This window comes from Nicotiana tomentosiformis, chromosome 4, assembly GCF_000390325.3.
Source record: "Nicotiana tomentosiformis chromosome 4, ASM39032v3, whole genome shotgun sequence".
Taxonomy (NCBI): domain Eukaryota; kingdom Viridiplantae; phylum Streptophyta; class Magnoliopsida; order Solanales; family Solanaceae; genus Nicotiana; species Nicotiana tomentosiformis.
This window is the reverse complement of record NC_090815.1, coordinates 134,468,722-134,493,943: the sequence shown is the minus strand read 5'-3', so window position 1 is coordinate 134,493,943 and position 25,222 is coordinate 134,468,722. Positions and strand designations below refer to the sequence as shown.

Below are 25,222 nucleotides of genomic sequence, written 5' to 3'. Positions count from 1 at the left end.
TTTGAGGCTCATAATGCTGTTGAATCTTTTTACTTGAAATTAAGGTTATAATAATAATGTTTGATTAGATCTATCTGTTTAATTCAACCTGAAATCTCCATTCTTCAGGCAGATATTAGTTGGCTGCAATAGCTTATAAAGAGTCAGTATTCCTATCTATGACAATCGTGTAATTTAGTAGCTCTAACTGTGCGTTGCGTTCTCTATTTTTTATATTTACTAGTATTAGGAAGATTTCATCAAAATGAAGGAAATGGTGGTGCATCATATAGCATTCACTTCTAAGAATAAATAACATAAAAAGAACCTTCAACATCTACTTTAATTATCATACATTTCTATAGATTCTTAGTCCTATACACAACCTGATTTAGACTTTAGAGCCTCGTACTCCAATTCCAAAAATTATGGCTCTCCTGAGTCTGAATCGTTTGGACTGCAATTGATCACAGTATCATCTGGCCTTATCATGAGACTCTGAATAAAGGCCAGCATCTGCAGTATCATCGATCGTATTACATACAAGATCTTACTAGAACTAAAGAGAAATTGCAACAGAGGATATGTAAAAAATGCTAAAGTACTTACTGATGCAAAGGCAGCACAGGCTATACCGAATCCTGGGAAATGGAAGGGTGCATTTTGTGATAGGAATAAAGCTGGACCAAAACACCACGATTCAGATTAAGTTAACTTAGGTCTGAGAAAATGATACAAGATAATAGACAGAAAAAGGGGTTAGTTTAGCTACCTGTTAAAGGGCTAAATATTAGAGGAGAAACTACACTTGCAAATGAACATATGCCTGTGATGCATCCTTGAACCTTTCCCTAAAAGGAGAAAATAATACTAAAATCAGGTTGTGGGCAAGGTAATAGACAATAATCCTTTTATAATAGTAATATCATATTGTGAGCAAGTTGTAGCAATTCTTGAAAATGTACCTGCTCATTTGGTCCAATTTGCTTAGATGCAATGCTCTTTAACTGCAGTTAAGACAAAGGGTTTATCAAAATTCTAATGTTTAAACTAATGAACAGCAAAAGGATTATTGAAATTAACTTACACATGGCATTGCGAAAATAGAGAAAACAGAGATCAAAGCAGTAGCATAAGGGACCTGCACACATTTGGCACATTAGCAAAATCCTTAATCATCTGGAAAATTGGATGAGGCATTAAATCAATATAACATAAAGAGAAAAGGAAAAAAAAAGAAAGTAAAAACATATGAAATGGACTAGTAAAGAAGTGAGGTTACTACCCAAGAGGACCAAGCAATGCTGTAAAGTAACATCTGCATTTTAATTTGGAGACAACATCAGTACAAAGAGGTTACTAAGTACTTTAAACAGTGAAAAATAGATGCAATTAAAATATATAAAATTAGCTTTGTACATGTAGACAACTGAAGAAGAGGCCAATAGAAAGCAGTTTCTCTTCTCCAAAAGCAGGAGCTAATATGGGCATAAGAAGTAACTGCAATTGTTCAAAAGAAAGCAAAAATAAATAAAAAACCAATTGAACAGTAGGAAAAAAATTGAACAATGAACATATAAAACAAAAAAGATCCAAAATCAAGTTTACCTGTGATATGGATCCTGCTATACCAGAAATTATCAACAAATCAGCAAATTGATCTTTGTTAAAATGAAATTGCGCCTTCAAAAAATACTGCATTTGATTTTGATGAAAACCAAATTTACTTGTCATTGAAGTCCTCCAATACATAGAAATATAAACTAATTTCTTGTATATGACATTGAAAAATCAAACTTACAAGTAAAGAAGCCTCAAGTCCAACTTGTGCAACATTAACAAAGAATGAAACAACAGCTGCATGTAAAAATGTTGAGCTGCAATATATTCAAAATGCCTATATATAAGTATTTATAGGATGCAATCATAGGGTCTAAAGTCGATACATTCAGAATGAGTGTGATCTTATTATATGCACGTTCGAGTCTAACCTGGTCTTTAATAAGCAGAGCATATCGCTGAAAGAAGGCAATGTCTTGAAAAATTGGATGCCTTTCTTGGGAGCATTTTCCAAAAGACAAATGGTCTCTGTTTCTTTTGAACAAATGTTACCTTTCATTATTGAGTCAGGAAGGAACATCTTCATGTATACTAAAGCTATCACTGCCATTGCTGCAGCAACCTACACATATAATTTTCAATAATAAGCGGAGCCGGATTCAAGATTTGAACTTTATGGCTTCAGATTCGCGATTCTACCATATCCCATGTAATTTAATGGGTTCAAAATTTATTGTTTGTACATATTTAATGACTTTTTAGGCAGAAAGCTTGCCCCTTCCCTTTTATCTTTCATGAGCCGAGAGTCTACCGGAAACAACACCCTCCTCAGACCCGATTTGTGCGAACACTCTGAGTTTGTTGTTGTTGTTTAGGCAGAAAACAGGGTATGAGCGAAAGTTATGAGTTCAGACGAACACATAACCTCTACGTCGGATAAGCCCATAATAAGCATGAAATGGTAAATTAAAAAAATAAGCTACGTACTCCCTCCGTTCCACTACAGGTAGCAAGCTTTGAGTACGAAGGTCAAATTACTTAGCAATTTTTTTTTCACAGAGATTTACTTGTAGTTACTTTAGTAAGTGACTTAATCGAGTTTTTTTTTTACTACCAACATATAGAACTTGAAAATTAACTTAAATCATAATTGAAGATATGTCTCGTACTTGGAAAGTGGAAGCAGTGGAGAGGAAGCGAGCAGAGAGATTTCCACAAACAAAAGCAGAAGAGGCAATCCCTGAGAGGACACCAAAAACGGAGGCTCGTCGACTTTCTGGAACATTGTCGGCCTGAAACATAAAAGTTTATGGGTTCGTACAACGATTTCAATAGGGTCTGAGCAAAAGTTATTAGATTCACGTGAACCTGTAACCAACACTGTATATGTATTTAAGGTATGAAAATTACCACATAGGCAAGAGCAAGACACTGAACGCTTCCTTCGCAAATCATGGCAATTAGAGTTCTTAGGACGTAGTAAGCGTAGAAGTAGTACTTTGTCCTGCTGTACGCTAATATCACTGTTTCCATTTCAATAAAATAATCGTCAGATTTTCAAGACAGTAGTGTAATATTTTTATTGCGATTTATTAACTAAAAAATTCATATCCCAACACATTAAACAAACCTATATCAGCAAGGTTGTTAATTTTTTGTTACTTTGATATAATTAAATGTTTAAGAATTAGTAAATCTATTCCGTCCAAAATGAAATTTAAGTGGATTGAATTCATAATTCATAGATGTATTTTTACGAATGTCAACTATGTATTCAAAGTAAATTGCTTTCGGTTATTCAATCATCTCATAACCTGAGTCATTCTTTGGTAAATGATACTACTAATTACGAGTCACACTCAATAAAATCTGATGTAAAGCACCAATTAAAATTCCTTTTATGTACATAAATATCCTCTTTAGGAGGGATATCTCAAAGTAAAATTTGAAACAAAATGCATTAATTGTTGATCATCGCGGACTCGTTTTATCCATTTTGTACTGTATTTCCTATTTTAAAAGATCCATAATACTATAAAATGATATGTTTTATAGCGGCATCTATCTTTCTATAGGAAAAAAACCCATAAATAAACAAAGAAAGAAAATTTTGTTTGATCAATTGCCACCATCGAGAAGTGTTGATAAAGGGAAAAAGGAAAAGAAAAGAAACTAAAGAAAGAAAGGGTAGAGTGGAGGAAAAGAGAAGGAACGTGAAAGCAATATCAGTTTCCACTTTCAGTCCTCTCTTTTTAGGTGATGAAAACAAAGTTTAAATTGTTGTAGGTTTCAGAAAAAGAGATTGAAAGCAACAAATTTAATAAAGTATTTTATGCGTGCTTTATAATACCTTTAACTTTCCTTTTTAAGTTTCTATGAAGTAGATTAAAAAAAAAGTTAATTTGGTTTTCGATATGGATTTTTTCGATAAACACTTTTAAAAAAAGAAAAAGGTTATAGCTAAGAAAGAGAACAAATTAAGTTTTCTAACTTGGCATTTGGATAATGTTTTAGGAATTTGTCTGTTCATTGTTTTCAGTGTTCAATTTTCTTTGAGTTCAACTTTCATGCTTGCTATTAGATATTAGTAACATTTACTGATAGTATAATTTTATTTTATATTATCATTATATATAACTTAAATCCACATTCATATTATCCATTACTTTGCGCACCATGGGCAAATGGCCAAAGAATCCACTTAACTGAATGGATTAAAACGTATAGTTGGACGTCTATTTTTTTTTTTTTTAAAGTTCTCTCAAATACTAATTACACTAATGTCAATCACAATCAAATCAGATGTGGAATTGCTTTAATATCCCATTAAGTTACGTGGAAAAGGAAAAAAAGAAAAGAAAAAGAAATGATGAAAATGGAGAAAGAAATTACCTAGAGGGAAGATGGAAAGGGTCATGGGAACAGTTAGAATGATTTTTCTACCATAGGTGTCTGACAAATTCCCCAATACTGGCATCATCACTAGTGATCCCATTCCTACTATCTGCAAAATAGTCATGCGCAAAAATACACCATAAAAACTTTTAATTTCAAAAAATAAAATAAAAAAAGAAGCAGAGAGGAACAAAATGAAAAATTGGCGGAATTAAAGGACAGTTCGGTGCATAAAGTATCTCGTATTTATGTAAGGTCCGAGGAATGGCTGCACCACAAGGGGTGTGATGTAGATAGTCCTACCCTAATACAAACATTAATGGTTGCTTCCACGGCTCCAACTCGTGACCTATAAGTCACACAGAGATAATTTTACCGTTGCTCCGAGACTTCCATTCGAAAAATTGGCGCAATTAAACTTCTAAATTTAGATAGCGCAAAAAGAAGCTACAACCGTTAAGTCACTACTCTATATATAAAGGCGGATCCACAATTTGAACTTTATGGGTTCCTTCGTCAATCTCAAGCTAATAACTGAGTTCAGAGTAAAATATTTAAAGATTTTTAATGAATTTTTTGATGCATATACATGGTCAGGGTAAAAGCTACTAGGTTCTCGGGAACCCACGTCAATATAATGCATCTAGATCCTCGGTTGAGATTCTTCCGCTCTTAACAAGAGATTAAATTCGAGTATTAAAAATATATAATTTCCTGGTATTGAACATTTTGACCCCTATAATGGCCCTACCAGCGTAAATCTAGATCAGTCGAGCGAGTATGCTTCAAATAAAAACTACTAAGTTAAAAAAGAAAGAAAGAAGTAAAATACAAACAAAAAAGTATTTATTGTACTTTAAAGGGTAGCTTAAGAGGGAAGTAGGACAAATAATAACATGAAACTTCTGTTCACTGACAAATGACGAACTCTTAAAAAATCAGATAAAAAAAGTTAAAAAAGTAATAATTCATTTGCCAGTGAAGGAAGTTTCTTAAAGAACCAATGAAGAAGACTTAGAAGAGGAAACTTCCTATAAATAGTGGTCCAAAAATGTAATATGCAATCGATTATTATCGTACCATAGGCGTGGAGATTAAAAAATTCATACACAGACATATACTAGTGCTGTACTTACTAAGATTCTTTATCTAGCTAACGATTAAAATCATCCACTTTTTCTTTTTCTTTTTCTTTCTTTTTTCTCCGAACTTTTTTCATGTTTTATTCGAGTTGTTGATTTTAGTTTCTTAATGAACATTAATTTTCATGCCATTTTCACTAATTCTATAGGGGCTAATGGAATTACAAGAAAATATAATGTAGTAATTTAACCTGTGAATGTATTAGAATTTACATCGCTTATAATTTCTTTTATCAAACTAGAGCACATATGTTAATATTGTGAGAAAATACTATAAGTGATAAAAAATTCTTGTTATGGTTATTATTGTAATAGTAGATTTTATTTAGAGTTTAACTTTTATATATTTACAGTAGTTTAAAAGAGTTTTTATACTATTAGGTCAGCTGAAAAATATCTTAAAGTAAGAATTCATAATAAATAAGAGTGGTAATCAGGAAAATAAGATAGAGCACATAGTTGAATATGTTTAGATATATATAGTGATAGTAAAAATATTTCTTCAAAGATAATCACGGGTTAATTAATTAACTTAGACAATTCACAAATGACACGAGTACGTTGATAATATCCATAAAAGAGACTCTAAAGCAATGAGAGTTGATTGTAAGATAAGCAATGAATAAATGTCATTTTGATGGGATAACAGAGGAGGGGGAAAAAGGAAGCAATAAGCCATTACTCTGTAAAGAAGAAAGTAGAAAGAGTAGATAACTAGAGTCACATAGATGATAAAAGCAAAATTTTCCACTTTTTCTTGAAATGGCTATACGTATTGTATATAATTACAACTCAAAAAACTAAAGTAATGTTGATAAAAAGGAAAAGGAGATAAAATCATTTTTTTCCTTTAGATATTGGATATTCAAATTACTGGTTAAGCTAATCTTGATTCGTATAGAATAACTGAATAAGTCTACCAAAAGGAGAAAACACTTCATAGTAAAAGATTCTTTATTTTGGTAACTCAAATATCAAACTTCTGATTAAAAATGGAGAAATTCTAACCATTCTCAAATAGTACGTAATACTAAAGAATTGAGGAATTCCCCGTGTAAGTAATGTTGTGACCATGGAACGGCTTACGTGATCGCGACATAACTATATTTGAAAGTTTCAAAATGTTCATACACAACACTAACCATCCCGACAAGTCACAAACAGTTAACCAAAACGAAGGATCGGATCGACATATGTTACAGTAATGGAGGAGGAAATGTTACCGCTTGTTGAATTCCGGTGAGGTAAATAGCAAGGGAGCATTCATCTTTGCCTGGACAAATGGCTGATAAAGTGATATCAGTCATAGGTGGAATTACCATAAATGTGGAGAAGCAACTCAGAAATACTGTCATAAATAGATGGCTAAGCCCAGAAAATTTCTCCATTGCTTTCTTGTTTCACCTTACTAATCACTTCTCTGTTTTCTAGTTTAGCTTCTCTTTCACAGCTTCAAAAGCACTGAATTTAAACAAAACAGAAAAGAGAAAAAGTTGTAAGATAATACCAAGTCATGAAATGACATAAGAAAAGAGGTTAAAGAGGAAAAAAACAACTAACCCAAAATCTTGAAAGGACATAAGAAGGATCTCAAAAGCAGAGAAAGAAGCTGATATAGTACTTCAATGTAGAAAATTTGTTTCTCTCTGTCTCCTTTGAGTTTATGACTTTAATCTTGTGAATGATCTTTTTCTTTTTTGCATGATAAATTATCTTAGAGAAAACTAGTGCTTTCCGTAAATATTTATACCGTCTGAGGAAAAGAAAATGAAGGAAGTTACCAACTAAATGATAAGCAAGTAAAAACAGGGAAAAAGAAAAGTGGTTGTAATTTGGTTCAAGGGGGACATATAATGGTACACTAAATATACAAGAGGATTCATTTAAGTCAAAAGAGTAATGAAAGTGCGACGTTGAAATGATGCGTAGCTTGCAAGTTCATGCAAAACCATGAAATATCAAAGTTAAAAGCTCACTACATATAATTGTACTCGTGTTTGGAACAGTTTGTGTGTATTTCGATTATTATTTTTTGGTACACGCTATTTTTAGTGAGGATGTATATTTTCGGTTCCAATTTATTTGAGACTAAAGTGTGATAATTGTTAATGTTATATGTTATTTATGTTGTATGGTTTGTATATATTAAAACGTGATATAATAAGAAGACTTCAGGAGTAATTACTTGTCGCTTGGGACTGTTTAAAGATGATCCTACAAATGGTGTTGTAAAGCCATATTTCAGCTATGCTTCAACAAAGACTTAAAATTAAAATGATTCCACATATTTATTTTTATACTAATAATAACAACAACATTAATATTAATAATGGAAATGTCGGTTTTTAAAAGATCAGAGATCTATCTGAATAGCTATAATTTCAACAAAAAATAAATTGTTAACGTTTTCTATATAAGTACATTGTTTTTCTTCAAATTATACATTTATTTGTTTCAATTTAGATGACACACTTTCCTTATTGGTTCGTTCCAAAAAGAATGACACATTTTTACAATTGAAATAATTCAAACTTTAAACTTTTCATTTTACCTATTTTATCCTTAATGAGAAGTTTTTATAACTACACAAATGTCATGACCTCACAAAACTTTTACCCCTTAATCTTTTAAGATCACAAGTTTGAAAAGTCTTCTTTTCCCCCCTTAAACTCTATACCGAATAAAACTAAAAAGGGCAGTCCGGTGCACTAAGCTCCCGCTATGTGCGGGGTTCGGGAAAGGACTAGACTACGAGGTCTATTGTACGCATTCTTACCCTACATTTCTGCGATAGCCTGTTTCAAACTAGCCCATCTAAATTGAAACGAAGGGTTTGTATTCCGAAAGATCATCGTCTACTATCTACAAAAGTTTAGCAATCAATCTTTTGAGATATAATAAAAATATTATCCCTCAAACCTTCTTCTATTTGTGAGTTTTTCTTTCTTTTCATATCAAATTTCTAATACCTTCGAGTTTTTTTTTATATCAGTAACTCTGCTATTTAAAATTTAGAAAAATGAGGGGGGGAAAACTTGCTAAATCATAAGGTCCTATTATCATGTGGCTTACGCTTTAAGGCGTACAAGCTAAGAGGATGAGCAACTCACACTTTGGTGGGGTCCCCTCTTTTGGTCATTTTCTTTTGTCTTTTTTCTTTTTAACTTTGGTCCTATTAATTTCTTTACGTACACTAGAAGGTAATTAATTAGGTTTTTAATAGCAAGTAACTTTCGGTTAAGAGATTTGTAGTTAAACTTGTTCTTTTCTTGAACTAATCTTTTGCATTAATATGGTAAACTCACTAGTTCATTACTAGTTAGAGTAGGGAAATTAAATAATACATATGTAGCTCGAAAATGTTACGTTCCAACCACTTCAAAAGTCTACTTTTAATTAATTAGTCCAATAATATGAGTTAGAAATCAAGATTAGAGGTTGAACAATTAGATTGATAAAACCGCTTTTTAGATTCTTGAACTTTTGCACAGAGTGGAAGTAAACATGATTTTGTTTTCTGTTTTAGGCTATTAATTTTCCATTATTAGGATGTAGTAGATAAAGAAGAGATTCAGTATTATGTATTGGTATCATATACTAACATCTTATGGAACTTATGTCCTATAATTTTGTTCTTGCTCCCTCTTTGTATGACTTCCCTTCGCACCTATAAGCCCCACATATTGGTGCCCTGCTGAGCACGGGCAAGTACATATTGTGTCCGTACTCAGTACGGGCAAATACATATTGTGCTCGTGCTCAGCACGGACAAGTAAAAACTAGTAGGAATATTGGTATTGTGGGAAATTCGCATTGCATGTCTTAATGTTTGTATGTCAAACTACTTATTGCCGGTGACCTTATTCATTCAAACAAAAGAAAATGAAGCAAGTTACCAACAGAGTTAATAAAAACAGGGAAAGTGTAAAAGTGGTTGAAATTTGGTTCAAGAGGGCATATAATAGCACATTAATATATAGGAGGAGTCATATAAGTCAGAGAAATGAAAGAGCAACGTTTGAAATGATGTGTACCTTTCAAGTTCATGCAAAACCATGAAACATAGTAAAAGTTAAAAGCTCAATGCACAACAATGTCTATATTTGAATTAACTTGGGCGCATTTTTAACTATATTTCTTTGGTATTATTACATTCTATCATCACAGATACCGAATTATTTTGTTCATTAAAATTCCGAGATATAAGAATATAAAAATAGTCACGGTCCACAAGTCAAATTTCAGAACAGACCCACTCATTTGATGGGCCAAGACAATAGTTTTATGTGGGCTAATTCAAAGTTCCACTCAGTGAGAGATCCAATAAGGCTGGCTTTTGGGCTCTGTAAATAAAATTGAAGAATTAACCCAAATAGCCGTCCACCCTAGCACTTAAGCTAAAAATATCATGTGAATGTATAATATATGTATAATTTATATATTACATATGTATGATTGTGTATAATCAATGTACAATCTATGTATATGACTAGAAAAAGTAAATAATTAATATGACTGGCTATTTGTGTAAAAAGGTTCTGCTATTAGGGTTAAATGCCTTTGGGCTTCTTACCCAGTCCATTCTACCCAGTAATGCTTTGGAGTTTGGACTTCTTACCCAGACCATTCTACTAATTTCACTTTTTTTTTTGCCACGAACCGAAACTATTTACAATTCGGTAGATAAAAAAAATATAAAATTTATATATAACATACAAAAGAAATATATATATATATATATATATATATATATATATATATATATATATATATATATATATATATATATATATATATATATAGCGATTATACAGTGTCATTTTTCCTAATACTAATCCATCATGGATTTGGTTCAAAAGATTGTGCATTTTTCTTAAATTCTTTTATCAATTCCTATTACTTAAGACAACAAAATATCAATCAATTTTACATTTTAACTCAAAAAAATAAATGTCACGTCAAACTAAGATTATATAAAATTGAAACGAAGCGATTGCTTTGTTATCCTGTAACTGAAAATATCAATTAGATTGTCCACAGACCACATATAACAAATTTATCTATGTAAGAAAAGTGTACATAAACCAATAAAAATCTTTAAATAAGTCCAATTACCAATCAAGTCTCTTTTCATCATATTTTAAGATGCCAAAGAATATCAACAACAAAGTTGTGGGGAGTGATAAAATACTCCTTCATCATTAACTAAAAACTTTGGATTCGAATTTTGCATATACAATCACCTTAGTTAAGAAACGTTTTACCCTCAATGTAGGATTTTCCGGAACAAATTCAAATTTAATTTTCACCAATAAAAATATCGTACACCCATAGGAAATCAAAAGAAATAGATGTTAAAGAATATTACACTTAAAGACAAAACAAACAACAAAAAATCTAGACAAAGTGGTTGATAACTTGATCTCCTCTTTCTATATGTGGTTGAAATGCAACCAAAACCTATCAAGTGGATATGTTTATAGATCTCCAATAGGGTCAGCCTCATCTTAACTTGGATTTCCTTTTTCCTTCTTTTTCTCCAATTTTCTACTTCCTTCTTTCTCAGTGTTCCGTTCTTGTTCTTGAAAATTTTACTAGTATTAGCCCTTCATTTTACTGCAATATGGCTACCCTCAGTAATTTTTTGCTCAAACCATCTCCAGATCTTGTTTCTATTACCAAAATTAGCCCTTCATTTTACTGCAATTTTCCTACTAATCAATCATTCGACAAGTCCACAAACCTCAGAACAAGAAGATCTTTATTAGTTACAAAGGCTACAGCAGCATCAGGTGTAGAGAAAAAGGCAAACAAAGATGAAAGAGTGGTAAAAGTGAATAGTAAGGAGGAATTAGACGAAGCCCTTAGCAAAGCCAAAAATAGGCTAGTTGTGGTGGAATTTGCAGGGAAAGACAGTGAACGTTCGAAAAATATTTACCCTTTTATGGTAAACCTAAGTAAGACATGCAACGACGTTGATTTCTTGCTAGTGATTGGTGATGAAACGGAGAAGACAAAGGAACTCTGCCGCAGAGAAAAGATAGATAAGGTACGGTTATAAGTTTAAACATAATACAATCAAACTGCTCTATAACAGTCTCGCTTGTCCCGAATATTTTTGGATATTATAACGAAATATTATTACAGAGAATATATACTCCTATATTATAACATAACATGAAAATTGATTTCGAAAAAGCTTGACTTTTACAGTGAAGTGTTGTTATATATGTATGTTGTCATAGATAGATAGAGAGATCTGACTGATCTCGCTACATGAAACATAATATTCCGTCCTGCCTCGATAAAGTGTCGAAGAAAGAAAAAATATTTTTGAATTATGTGATTTTAAATATGTCAAAATATTTGTATAGCTATAAAAGTGTCTAATTAAATATAAATAAAAAATTTAAAGTTAAATTATTTTCAAATTAGAATTCTGTCAATCATTTTGGATATAGTAATAAGAAATTAATATCATGGGACGAATGGAGTAATAAAATACAAAATACATAAATATCACAAGGATAAAGATTGGTGTACTGTTTAATTTGAGCCATATTGAACTAAGTATGACTAGGTCTCCTTGCTATTAGAGTTGGATCTAAGATTTAAAATTAATAGGTTCATTCTTTTACATTTTAGCGAGAACACATTATCATTTTTAATTATGAGCTAGAAAATTTGAAATTGTAGCGAGAACACATTGTATTTTTTTCGACACTTTGATAACACACTAAGTCTCACTCCGAAAGTGATTTAGAGACCGTTTGGATTAACTGATTATAAATAGCTGATAAACTTGAAGTGTTAAAACTGATTTTTCAAATAAGCAATTACGTGTTTGAATAAGCGTGCTGAAACTAATAAGTAATAATAAGCAGTTGATGTGTTTGGTAGAAAAATACTGATAAATTATTCTTCTGTTAAAATGACTAAAATGCTCTTAGAAACTTTACAAAAGATTATAAATTTAAAAGTTTCTTCGTAAAGAAAAGAATGAACAACGAATGTAGAATAAAGACAAGTTATGAGTTCCGTGGTAAATTCAGAACCAATAAACTTCAAATCCTGGTTCCGCCTCATGCGCAATCCAATGATTATGTATCAAACTTTTAGTTAAGCTCTTGTTTTTCAAGTACCATCAAACTCGAAACAGTTATTATATACTATAGTAAATAAAATAATTTAGCTAATGTAAGCTCGTTTTTTCCCAACAGGTACCACATTTCAACTTTTACAAAAGCATGGAAAAGATCCACGAGGAAGAAGGAATAGGTCCAGATCAACTAGTCGGAGACGTACTCTACTACGGCGACAACCATTCTGAAGTGGTACAACTCCACAGTAGAGAAGACGTAGAAAAACTAATTCAAGACCACAAAATTGATCAAAAACTAATAGTTCTTGATGTGGGATTGAAACACTGTGGGCCATGTGTTAAAGTTTATCCAACGGTGATTAAGCTATCAAGGCAAATGGCTGATACAGTTGTATTTGCAAGAATGAACGGTGATGAGAATGAGAGTTGCATGCAATTTTTGAAGGATATGGAAGTAGTTGAAGTGCCAACGTTTTTGTTTATAAGAGAAGGGGAGATTTGTGGAAGATATGTTGGATCTGGGAAAGGAGAACTTATTGGAGAAATTCTTAGATACCAAGGAGTAAGGGTTACTTATTAAAATTATTGAGAAAAATGTTTTGATTATACTTAATTGGGACATTTAAGTTTGTCAAATGATTATGGACTAGTTAAGTGTTTGTCATACAAAAAAAACCAACTTTGATTGGTTGAGATTTAAGTTTGGTATGTTTAATTGTGAAATATGTTGCTGGGATTATTGATTTTGAAAGTGATTATAATGAGTATCTTAATTCTTAGTTAGCCAGTTAGCCTTAATTTGTTTTTGGAGAAGGCATTTCAAGCTGAATAATTTAGTTTGAAATAATTTCGAAACGAAAATTCGTTTGAGCCAAGAACTAATATAGTAGGGTTGTAGCAACGTGTAGCTCAATTTTGGCCTCTTTGTCCATCAATAATATGGCAAATGAGGTTTTGATTATTCATTATCTCCCTTCTATCCCATCAAATAATTAATCAATTAGGTAGCTTCAATCTTAAATCAAATGAGGTTAGTTATATTTAAGAAAGCATAAGCTAGAAAATATATAGCCGACTCCATCGTTTTTGTTTTTGTTTGACACCCTACTTATATCTAACCACCACAGAAAAAAAAAGCAAAAGAAAGATAAAAAGAAAGCGAAGTATAGTTGTTAAGAGAAAAAGTTTAACAGGTCAATTAATTGAATAGCAATGGCAACTTGTGTTGGACACAACTCCTAATATGTCGGCAAATTGATTTAGCACGTCGTTTCACACCACGTAGTATTTGAATATTGAATATAGTTTTTGAACTTTTAATTGCTTTGGTTTTCGTATGACGAAAATATTCGTCAAAATAAAATTATTTTTATCTTATCTTATTTAAACTGGTATATCAGGTCCCAGTTACCTATTACCTATTGTAACAAATAAACTGTCTTCTATCCAAAATTATAAATCTTACTTTTTTTTGAAAGAGTTACTGATAAATATTTCGATTAACTTCATATTACAAAATATTACACTATCTGTTTACATAAGTAAAACTCCTTATTTAATTACCATCAAAGGATGTGATGCAGTGGATGTGATTGTTCTTTCCTTAACCACATATCTCGGGTTCGAATTCTGGGTATGAAAAAATTCTTGTTAGGGAGCGCTTTTATCGAATGGAGCCCTATACGACGCGAATCCGAATATAGTCGTGCTCCAATACAAATATCGGACATTATGACAACAAAAAAAAAACCTCCATATTTAATTACTCAGATTTGGCCAGTTGTTTTGCCCAGTCGACTTTATCTGTTTTTGACTCTTTAGACATTTTCCTTATTAAGCCCTCTCTTTCTGAGTCTTTTCACCAGTCATGACAAAGTCAATAATCCTTACCCTAATCTATCTTCTTTCTTTGTACCAATCCTCTATCCCAATTCCCACCCTACCCCCAAAACACACACATATAAATATAGCCTAAAGATGACAAATTTAATCATTTAAACCAAAAACAGATTTTTTATCTACACCAACAGAAGAGAGCTCTAAATTTTGGATGGAGAAACCAGCCAAGTCAAAGAAAAACATGATCTTGAAATTATTGCCAAAAGCAGCAGCTGCTGCTGTTATATTCCAAAACCATCCATTTAGTCCAGGTAGAGAAAAAAGATTATCTCATCTTCATAATCACAAGGGATTTTCTGGTCCTATTTTAATCCCAGTAGAAGCCAGATCAAGAAAATCAAATAATGAAATAACTCAAGAACCAACTTCACCAAAAGTTTCATGCATTGGTCAAATCAAACAAAGGAAGAAGAAAATGGTCAAAACAACAAAGCCAGTGGAGAAAAATTCAGTTTCTTCTTTAGCTGAAAGTAATAAGAAGAAATCAAGATCCAGTTTTCGGAATATTTTTCAAAGAGGGGGAAGAAAATCTGATGCTTGTAATTCAGCTGATAATAATATTTCTAGTGATATTCCAAATAGAGTACCTTGTAATTTGAGTCAAATGAAAAAATTTGCTAGTGGTCGTGAAAGTAGTTTGTCAAATTTTGATTGGAAAAATGTGCAAATTACACCAGAAGATCATAGGAAATGTTATTCAGATGATGACAGATCAGATTATTGTGATGAAGATGAAGATGAAGAAGAAGAGGTAATTATTCCATTTTCAGCTCCAATATTAATAGGTAGTAGAGATAGACCAAATTTTCCTTTGGAGCCAAAGAAGGAAATTAATTTATGGAAAAGGAGAACCATGACCAAACCAAATCCTCTCCAATTGATGAAAAAATAAGGTCACATACTATACGTTTGTATAATTCTCTTTCTTTAATTTGTTGTTCTTGATTCATTTTAGTTTATATTTAGTTCACAAATCAGGTTGTAATTATGTTGCTCGAATTTTTCAAAAATTTCGACTTTAACTTCTTGCATCAAATCGTTCAAAATTAAATGGTATCTAACATGGATACTATATATGACGTCTTTGAAAAATTTGAGCAACAAATTAAGGTTGTAAATGAAATACTACCATTTAGTATTACATGTGTATTTTGTTGAACTCTTGTATATATTCATATTATGATTCTATGATCCTTGTGGCCAGGAGCGGAAGCGGTTAATTTGAATCTTTTTGTCGAATAATAACAATGTATGTATAAGGTTTTATATATATATATATATAAAAAAAATTTATAGATGATGAATTTTGTTAGTGAAAATTTTACCCCGTTAATGCTTGTGGCCACGTTTTTTTATTCCAATTGGAACAAAAAGTCGTCGACCGATATGATTCGACTAAGGAAAATAGGTTACAAGAAAAGGATAAAAGATAAGCTGTTTAAAGAAGACACGCAAGATATATGGATTTTCACATCTATCTACAAAGTTGTTTGGTGGCAACCGCAATTACGCGGTCTCTGTCCAGGGGCTGAATAAGCAGCAATAATTGAATTTTGACCATAAATTCAAATATATCCCCTTGCTCTTTAATGTAGAGTAGATAGTTGGTTTCAGCAATGAAGATGATATTTGAACAATTTAAGGTTTTATCTGATATATATAAAGTCTTGGAAAAAACGTCCAAATTCACTCTTTTTTATACGAAATATTTTACTTTTATCTTTCATGTATATAAAAGTATATCTGCGCAGAAATACATGTGAATAAAAATTTACTCGTAGTAACATAAAAATACACGTGATTTCATGCAAGGGCATAAGACAAAAAAGACTTTACAAAGTACTAAAAGTTGCAGACAGCGGAATCCTTTGGCAGTCCAAGATTGATATATAATCGTAAGAATTATGTGACTTTTTGTAAGTTCATAAAGTATGAAGTTGGCACTCATAAAGATATTATAAAAATCAACAGATAAATAACAATCTAATAGCTGCAGAAATCCTTATGCATGCAAGGGTGTCACGTGAGTCGGGCCCGATCCTAAATGAGCTTCGTGTGCTGGTTCTAAGTGGGTCGGTCCTAAGTGAGCCCGATTTCAAATTAAACGATCCTAAAAGGGCCCGAACTTCGCGGGCTTCTTGTTGGAACCAGCCCAGGACCGGGACCACGAACTAATGGTCCCGGACTAAGTGGGCCTAAGTGAGCCCAACGAATACTTTCTATTTTTTTTAATTTTTTATAGAAGTTAGAAAAAAAAATGGTAATAAAAATATCTAAGGCAATTCCTTGTAAATTATATTATAGAATTGCAACCTAAAGTTTTTAATTCAAATTTAAAGACAAAAATATTGTAAAGAGATATTCAAAGCAATGCGTTATTATATATATATATATATATATATATATATATATATATATATAGATAGATAGATAGATAGATAAAAGCTATATTCGATATTAAATATTGAATATTAAAATTTAGGATGTTAAATCAACTATAGGGTAAGCACATAACAGTAATCATTTTTGTCAATTCTTCACGATCTTTTTTTGGATCATAATATAAGAGAGATTGATGATTTTGTGAGAAAAATGAAAGAATGAGGGGGTATTTATAGTTGAAAATAGAAAAAATGTGTAATTATAAAAAGTTTGGGGTTAAATGACTATTTTGTAAATAGCCAACGACTATTTTGGCAGAGGAAACGACTAGATTTTAAATGCCTAAACGGACATTTTTAAAAAAAAAATTATGGTCGTTAGGACCGTTTGGGACCGTTTAGGCCCACTAGGATCGGTCTGGTCCCGGTCCCAAACGGTCCAGTCTCGCGGGACTCAGGCTAAGGACCAGCCCACTTGCCAGGCCCACCTTCCCTGGTCCCGGTCTTAAACGGTTCAGCCCGTTTAGGCCCACTACCCATATGGGCCACGGACCTGGACCGATCCACTTGCCAGCCTTATATGCATGTTACTTAATGGCAACTATTAAACAAAATTGTACATAAATTATGAGGGTAATATAGAAGAAAAGGATGCATATAAAATATTGGAACCTTAATTAATGTAACGTACGTGGAAGTAGTTACCAACTTACTAGTACAATTTAATTGTTGCCTTGTATTTTAATTATATAATTAATTTTTGTTGATTTTTTACGTTTAATTAGTTGGATACAACTCTTATCTCTGTATTTTTAACACTGGCATTGACCTAGAAGATGGAGTATAGTTAAATATAAACATAGGCGGAATCAGGATTTCAGGTTTATAGATTTAAAATTCTAATCTTTTAAAATTATTGAGTAATAATAATATATATATATATATATAAGACAAATACATAATTTAAATAAAATTATTAAACTCGTAACCGATACTGTGGGTCCGTCGCTGTAAGAGCTGGCAAAGTGGCAACTCTTTCTTTTTCTTGTGCATTTATCGATGTTTGGAATGGAGGAAGAAGAATAGAATCTTATCCCAATTTTATGGGAAAACTTTGGGGATGCAAAGAAAGGGGATCTCGAAACTATTAGTACAAAGTTTTTAAGGATTCGATCTCCTATTGACCCGCTTCAACTCATTTCCATAGTTTTCTTGACCATTTGGAACTAGGTATTTTGTTGTATTCTTTTAGTCTAAAAATTATACCATATATTATTAATAATACATTGATATATAAATCGTTATAACCTCTTATTATAAAAAATGATTCGATAGTCGCAAAGGGATTCAAAATTGCCTTAGGTCAATCAGATAAAAAGTCAGATTTTGCCTTAGTGAATAGTGGTTCCAAATTGTTGAAATGTTTTAAGATTTATTATTAAATCAGATTTTGGCAAATATTTTCCAAGTTTGGGCAACTGAATAAGAGTCTTTCCCTTATTATCTGATTATTACTTAATTGCTTTCGGGCAGAAATTATGATTCTGTAAACTGATGAGTAAAACATTGTTCAAATCAACCTTTGACCAAGATTTAATTTTAAGATTTTCACATATTTATATGTATTATCGTGACTAGAATCAACTAACTATACATTATTTTCCCAAGTATATTCATATATAATCCAACACTTTGAAAGTTGAAACTTTGATCTCGAAAATCAAAGCTTGTGAATCAGATATATTTTATTTATTCGTATGAGTCATTAAATTGGACCGATTTATTATTAATTTTTTATACATTTCTTTCTTTTTTTCCAAGAAAACTTAATACTCTCTCCGTTCATTTTTACTTGTCCAATATTTTAAAAATAGATTTTTTACTTTTACTTGCCACTTTACGCATATCAATAAAAGACAATTTTTTTTTTATGTTATACCAACAATATTAATTACTTATTTCAAATCATTTTCTTATAACCATTAAAAATATGTACGTATCAATTAATATGAGTATCATGATAAATTATACACTTCATTTATTATTTTTAAGGAATGTACAAAATCTATAATGGACAAGTAAAAGTGAACGGAGGGAGTACTGCCAAGAACCAAGTATCGGGTATAGTTACAGGTAAGACTAGCAAAAAAGTCTGTTAAAATTCTAATTTTGACTTTATAGCCCTTAATTTTTTATAATTACTCTAATATTTAAATTTTATAGCCCATAATATTTAGGAATTAAGTGTGGCACCCTTTAAGTTAAGTTTAGCTTAAAATCTCCAAAGTTAATGTCCAGAATCTTTTTTGGTTCTCATTGGTATTGCAATGTCGATGATCAAAGTTCAAACCCGCACGAAGTATATAATCAACAATTTATCAGAGGAGCATCATTAGTTAAAATATTGCCTTTCATATAGATCCGACTAAGTATTCCACATAATTTTTTGATTTTTTCCCATTCAAATGTTCACATGCGTCTGATAACTCTATTTTTTAATATTTTTTTATTACTGTTAAGTGGAGGGGAAGGGAAAACAGAAAGAGAATTGTCTAATTTATCGATAAAAATAACATTAGCTAGTCAGTTTTCGGATTAATAATTAAAAAATAATAAGTATTTACAAAGTCATTGAAATATAGTGAGATAAAATCTGGAGAAAAATACTCTAGCTGAAACATGAAAAATTCTCATATAATATGCTGGATTATGGAGCTCATGTGTATAACCTTTCAGCATATTATGTTAGAATTCTACCACATTATAAAATTCCAGCACATTATACGTAAAAAAAATTCGATCTCCAACATATTATGCTGGAATTTTTTGAATTTTTAAAATTATTTTTGTTCAGATTTTATTTTTACATAAAAAAATAATTAATTTCGATTTCTTTCAAAATTATGACTAATTTTTAATTACCAGTTGTAAATCAGGCTATTTATGTTCCCCAATTTATGACACCATATGAGCTACTTTCGGACCCCTGATAACTCTAGTTGGACAATGCATCGACGTAATTGTCCAATTGATTTACTTATTGTAAAGTAGTTGTTTGAAAAAATGAGCAGATAATATATTTGGCAAGTAACAGAACGTATAAAATGGCCGTTAGTTTAACAACTTCACTTTTAAATATCTTACTTTATACGTATTTTGCAAGTTGAAATTTGTCTTACGAGTTTTCAAAAATATTTGAACTTCAATTCGAAATATTTCAAGTTATTTTTAACTTCAATTTCGGATGGTTTTCCAATTTCAATTGAATTTTTTTCTTAACGCTTACTTGTACTAGGTGGAATAAAAAAGTAATCCATTGAATTAGGAAAACATTATTCTGTGTCTCATATGAAATGACACATCATATTTGTATGAGGCATTCAATGTTTGTAGTTTGATCAAGCTTCTCCAAAGTCAAAAGTATTTTTTTTCAAACTTTAAGTGTTTGACCAAGCTTTTTAAAGAAAAAAAAGTACTTTTCAGTAGAAGCAGAAAAAAATAGTTTCTCCCCAAAAATAATTTTTTGAAAAGCACTTTTGAGAAAAATACACTTAGAGGGTGTTTGGCTAAGCTTATAAGCTGGTCAAACTGGCTTATAAGTACTTTTTGGCTTATCTACGCTTTTGGTAAAATTAAAAGTGCTTATAAGCCAAAAGTTATAAATTTGTTTCCCCCAACTTATTAAATTTTAGCTTATAAGCACTTTAAGTTTGACCAAAATATTTATTATTCTATCCCTAAAATACTTCTTTTAAAACAAAACTCCTCGTATAATTTCACTCTCTCACTTGTCTTCTTCATATTGTTATACCTATGTGATGTTAGCCTCAAGTAAGAGATTTCTACTCTTTTAGTTGTATATTTTTACGTGGATTTGGTGCGGTAAATAGTAGCATAAAAAACAAAAGAGTGTTGTACAAGATTAATTTGAATGCTTTCTCTTATTTATTTTTATTTCTTTGGGGGTACAATTTGAATGCTTTCTTGTGTACTTATCTCGTCGAAAGTCGTCTGTCACGACCCAAAATTCTCACCTTCGGGATCGTAATGACACCTAACATTTCACTTGTTAGGCAAATCAACGTTAGAATAATATTATCCATTTTAAAATAATTTTTAAATTTATTAATAACAAAGAAACAAATGCGGAAGTAAAGTTTAAAATGTAGTGAATAATCCATAAAAATAACGGTGTCTAAATACCATCCCAGAATTGGTATCATAAGTGCACGAACTTCTAGAATAATACAAATAAAGGTCTGAATAAAATAAAGTTGTCTGAAAACAAACGCACAACTAAAGTAAAGTAGACGGAGACTTCAGAACTGCGGACGCTGTGCAACTATACCTCAAGTCTTCTCTGATAGCTGAAATCCGATCAAGTCTATGGTACGTCGTTGGGACCAACTCCAAAATCTACACAAGAAGTGCAGAGTGTAGTATCAGTACAACCGACCCCATGTACTGATAAGTGTCTAGCCTAACCTCGATGAAGTAGTGACGAGGCTAAGGCAGGCCACTTACATTAACATGTACGCAATAATAGTAATAACCAAAATAATAGAATTAAATCAGGTAACTCATTTCTAATAGTTGAAGCCAACTCAGCAGTCATAACCAATTTTTACTTCAATGAATTTCTGTTGCAGCGTGCAAACCGCTCCCACAATATATTTATTTTCAATCCTCCAATATATTTATTTTAATCAAGTATATATATAGACTTTTAAATAAGTCTGTTGCGGCGTGCAATCCGATCCCCCGATATGAACTTTTTAATAAGTTTGTTGTGTTGTGCAATCTGATCCCCCAATATAGACTTTTAAATAAGTCTGTTGCGGCGTGCAATCCGATCCTCCAATATAGACGTTTAAATAAGTCTATTGCGGCGTGCAATCCGATCCCCCAATATAGATATGTTTACTTTCATTTTCTTTGCGGCGTGCAAACCGTTCCCCCAATATATTTTAACAATTCATAAATATAATAAAAATTGCTCCAATAAATATCACGTCCAATGAGAAACTATTAAGCATCAAGGCACACAATAATTATAATTTATTTATGAATAAACAATGGAAAGTAACAATTAAGTGTGAAAATTGTGAAGAAAATAAGCAGTTTAATATTTAATATGCTAAATGTCAAGTAACAATTAAGACACATAAATCAAATCAGTATGTAGCAATTATTGCAGGAATTCAAGAATTAATATTTGACAAAGAATAGGAGAGAAACAATTATCATAACAATTAATTCGTGTATTAAAACAAATTTAGGATTTTCAAATAATTATGCAAACAATTAATTTGACGACGTATAGACACTCGTCACCTCGCCTATACGTCGTTCACATGCATTTCACATAACAAATAATTTAAGGGTTCTATTCCCTCAAGTCAAGGTTAACCCCGACACTTACCTCGCTTTGCAAATTCCAATAAATTATTCGACAACAGCTTTTCCTTTTGAATTTGTCTCCAAAAGCGTCAAATCTATTCACAAACAATTCGATATACTCAATACGAATCATAGGAATTAATTTCATATGAATTTACTACTTTTCCGGATTAAAATCCGAAATTCATTTTAAAAATCAACAGTGGATCCCACTTATTAAAAATTCCATATCCGGGGATCAGATTGCACGTCGCAACAGACTTATTTAAAAGTCTATATATATACTTGATTAAAATAAATATATTGGAAGATTGAAAATGAATATATTGTGGGAGCGGTTTGCACGTTGTAACGGAAATTGATTGAAGTACTAATTGGTTATGACTGCTGAGTTGGCCTCAACTATTAGAAATGAGTTACCTCAATTTAATTTTATGATTGTGGTTATTACTATTATTGCATACAGGTTAATGTAAGTGGCATGCCTTAGCCTCGTCACTACTTAGTCGAGGTTAGGCTCGGCACTTACCAATACATGGGGTCGGTTGTACTGATACTATACTCTGTACTTCTTGTGCATATGTCGGAGTTGGTTCCAGCGGCGTACCATAGACTTGCTCGGATTTCAGCTACCAGAGGAAACTTGAGGTATAGCTGCACGGCGTCCGCAGTTCTAAAGTCCCCGTCTACTTTACTTTAGTTGTGCGTTTGTTTCTTGACAACTTTTTTTTATTCAGACCTTTATTTGTATTATTTCAGAAACTCGTGCACTTGTGACACTAATTCTGGGATGGTATTTAGACACCGTTATTTTTATGAATTATTCACTATATTTCAAACTTTACTTCCGTATTTATTTTTTTGTTATTAATAAATTTAAAAATTATTTTAAAATGGATAATATTATTATAACGTTGGCTTTTCTATCAAGTGAAATGTTAGGCGCCGTCACGGTCCTGAAGGTGGGAATTTCGGGTCGTGATAGATGGTATCAGAGCACTAGGTTACATAGGTCTCACGAGTCACGAGAAAGCTTAGTAGACTCTGAATGATCGGTACGCAAACGTCTGTACTTATCTCTCAAAGGCTATGAAGTTTAGGAACAATATCACTTCTTTCTTATTCTGTCGTGCGATTTTATTCTATCATCGATGATTGAACCATTCTACTTTTATTCTCTCGCAGATGGTGAGGACATTTAATACATCTATCGATGGACAGGGACCAGAGCCCCCGGTGGCAACTATGGCCAGGGGTAGAGGTCGAGGCCGAGGTCGTGCTAAAGGTCGAGGCAGAGGCAGAGGTAGAGCTCAGTCTAGAGCTCTAGCAGCAGCTCATGTTGTAGAACCTCAGATGGACCTTCAGAAGGAGGTTCCAGTTCAGAATGTACCAGTTGGACTAGTTAAGGTCCCGGAAGGATTCATAGCTATTCAAGTACTTCAGGACGCTCTAGTCCGTTTGGTGAGTCTTATGGAGGGCGTGACCTATAATGGTATATTTCTAGTGGCACCAGCCATCTCACAGGCTGAGGGAGGAACACGAACTCCCACTACTCCCGCTCCGGAGCATATGGCTCCCCAGAATCACGCTCCAGCAGCCCCGCAAGTTAGGGTAGTTCATCCAGTTATTGCGGCATAGACCGGTTATAGGCCCGCCATGTCTTTTGAGGCTGATTTGGTACAAGATACCTTAGATAAGGTCAAGGTTATTTAAGATTTACTTCGCACAACTTAGTCTAGGCAAAAGAGTTATGCCGATAGTAAAGTTTGTGATATTGCATTCATGGTTGGAGAGAGAATATTTCTCCGGGTTTCACCTATGAAAGGTGTAATGAGGTTCGAAAAAAAGGGAAAGTTGAGCCCTAGGTATATTGGACCCTTTGAAATTCTTGAAAGGGTGGATGAAGTAGCCTACAGGCTTGCATTACCACCTAGTTTATCAGCGGTTCATCCGGTGTTCCATGTGTCTATGTTCCGGAAATATGATGGTGCTCCGTCCCATATTTTAGATTTAAGCTTAGTCCAATTGGAAAATGATTTGACTTACGAGGAGGAGCCGGTGGCTATTCTAGCCCGACAAGTCCGGCAGTTAAGGTCTAAGAGTTATCCTTCAGTTCGGGTGCAATGGAGAGGTTAGCTTGTAGAAGCATTTACCTAGGAATCCGAGTCGGACATACAGAGTAAATATCCATACCTTTTCTTCAGCTCAGGTACTTTTTCTAACTCAGTTCGTGGACGAACGTTTGTTTTAAAGGTGGAGAAAATGATGATCCAAAGTATCATCTTTAAATTTTGATAATTAATTATGTGTTATAAGACTTCGAAAAGCACTATTTATCATTCCTCGACTCGCGTGCGCAGTCCGTATAATTTTTCAGAAAGTTTTTATGTGAAAAATGGATTAAAATATGAAATAGAGGCTTAAAACTCAACTGAGTTGACTTTGGTCAACAAACCCAAATCAGTGTTTTGATAGTTCCGATAGGATCGTATCGTGATTTGGGACTTGAGCGTATGTCCAAAATTTAATTTGGAGGTCCCTAACTCAAGTTATGATCATCTAACGGAAACTAGTAATTTTAAGGCTAAAGATTTTCAAAAGTTTAACCACAGAGTTGACTTTTTGATATCGGGGCCGGAATCCGATTCTGAAAATTTGAATAGCTCTGTTATATCATTTATGACTTGTGTGCCAAATTTGAAGTCATTCCAGATTTATTTAATATGTTTTGGCACGAGGTTTGCAAATTGAAATGTTTAAAACTCAAAAGTTCGAATCCGAGTGTGAATTATAATTTCAGCGTTGTTTGACGTGATATTAGACCCCGAGTAAGTCCGTATTATATTACAGGATTTGTTGATATA

General features: G+C 32.3%; 2 protein-coding genes across 2 annotated transcripts; one reads left to right on the top strand and one right to left on the bottom strand.

Moving 5' to 3' along the window:
• Positions 1–245: 245 nt before the first annotated feature.
• LOC104111941 (uncharacterized) lies at positions 246–7,411 on the bottom strand. Its single transcript, XM_009621759.4, has 15 exons — positions 7,137–7,411; positions 6,800–7,037; positions 4,432–4,543; positions 2,950–3,062; positions 2,709–2,831; positions 1,971–2,161; positions 1,781–1,856; positions 1,588–1,674; positions 1,399–1,479; positions 1,265–1,297; positions 1,067–1,120; positions 945–986; positions 752–830; positions 589–659; positions 246–495 (listed from the first exon to the last, which is right to left on the bottom strand). The coding sequence occupies exons 2-15, from the start codon at positions 6,962–6,964 to the stop codon at positions 406–408; spliced, it is 1,317 nt and encodes a 438-aa protein (XP_009620054.1). The 5' UTR covers positions 6,965–7,037; positions 7,137–7,411; the 3' UTR covers positions 246–405.
• A 3,599-nt stretch (positions 7,412–11,010) lies between these two features.
• Positions 11,011–13,461, top strand: LOC104111940 (thioredoxin-like protein CDSP32, chloroplastic). The gene is made up of 2 exons (XM_009621758.4): positions 11,011–11,625; positions 12,797–13,461. The coding sequence occupies exons 1-2, from the start codon at positions 11,200–11,202 to the stop codon at positions 13,256–13,258; spliced, it is 888 nt and encodes a 295-aa protein (XP_009620053.1). The 5' UTR covers positions 11,011–11,199; the 3' UTR covers positions 13,259–13,461.
• The last annotated feature ends 11,761 nt before the right edge of the window (positions 13,462–25,222 follow it).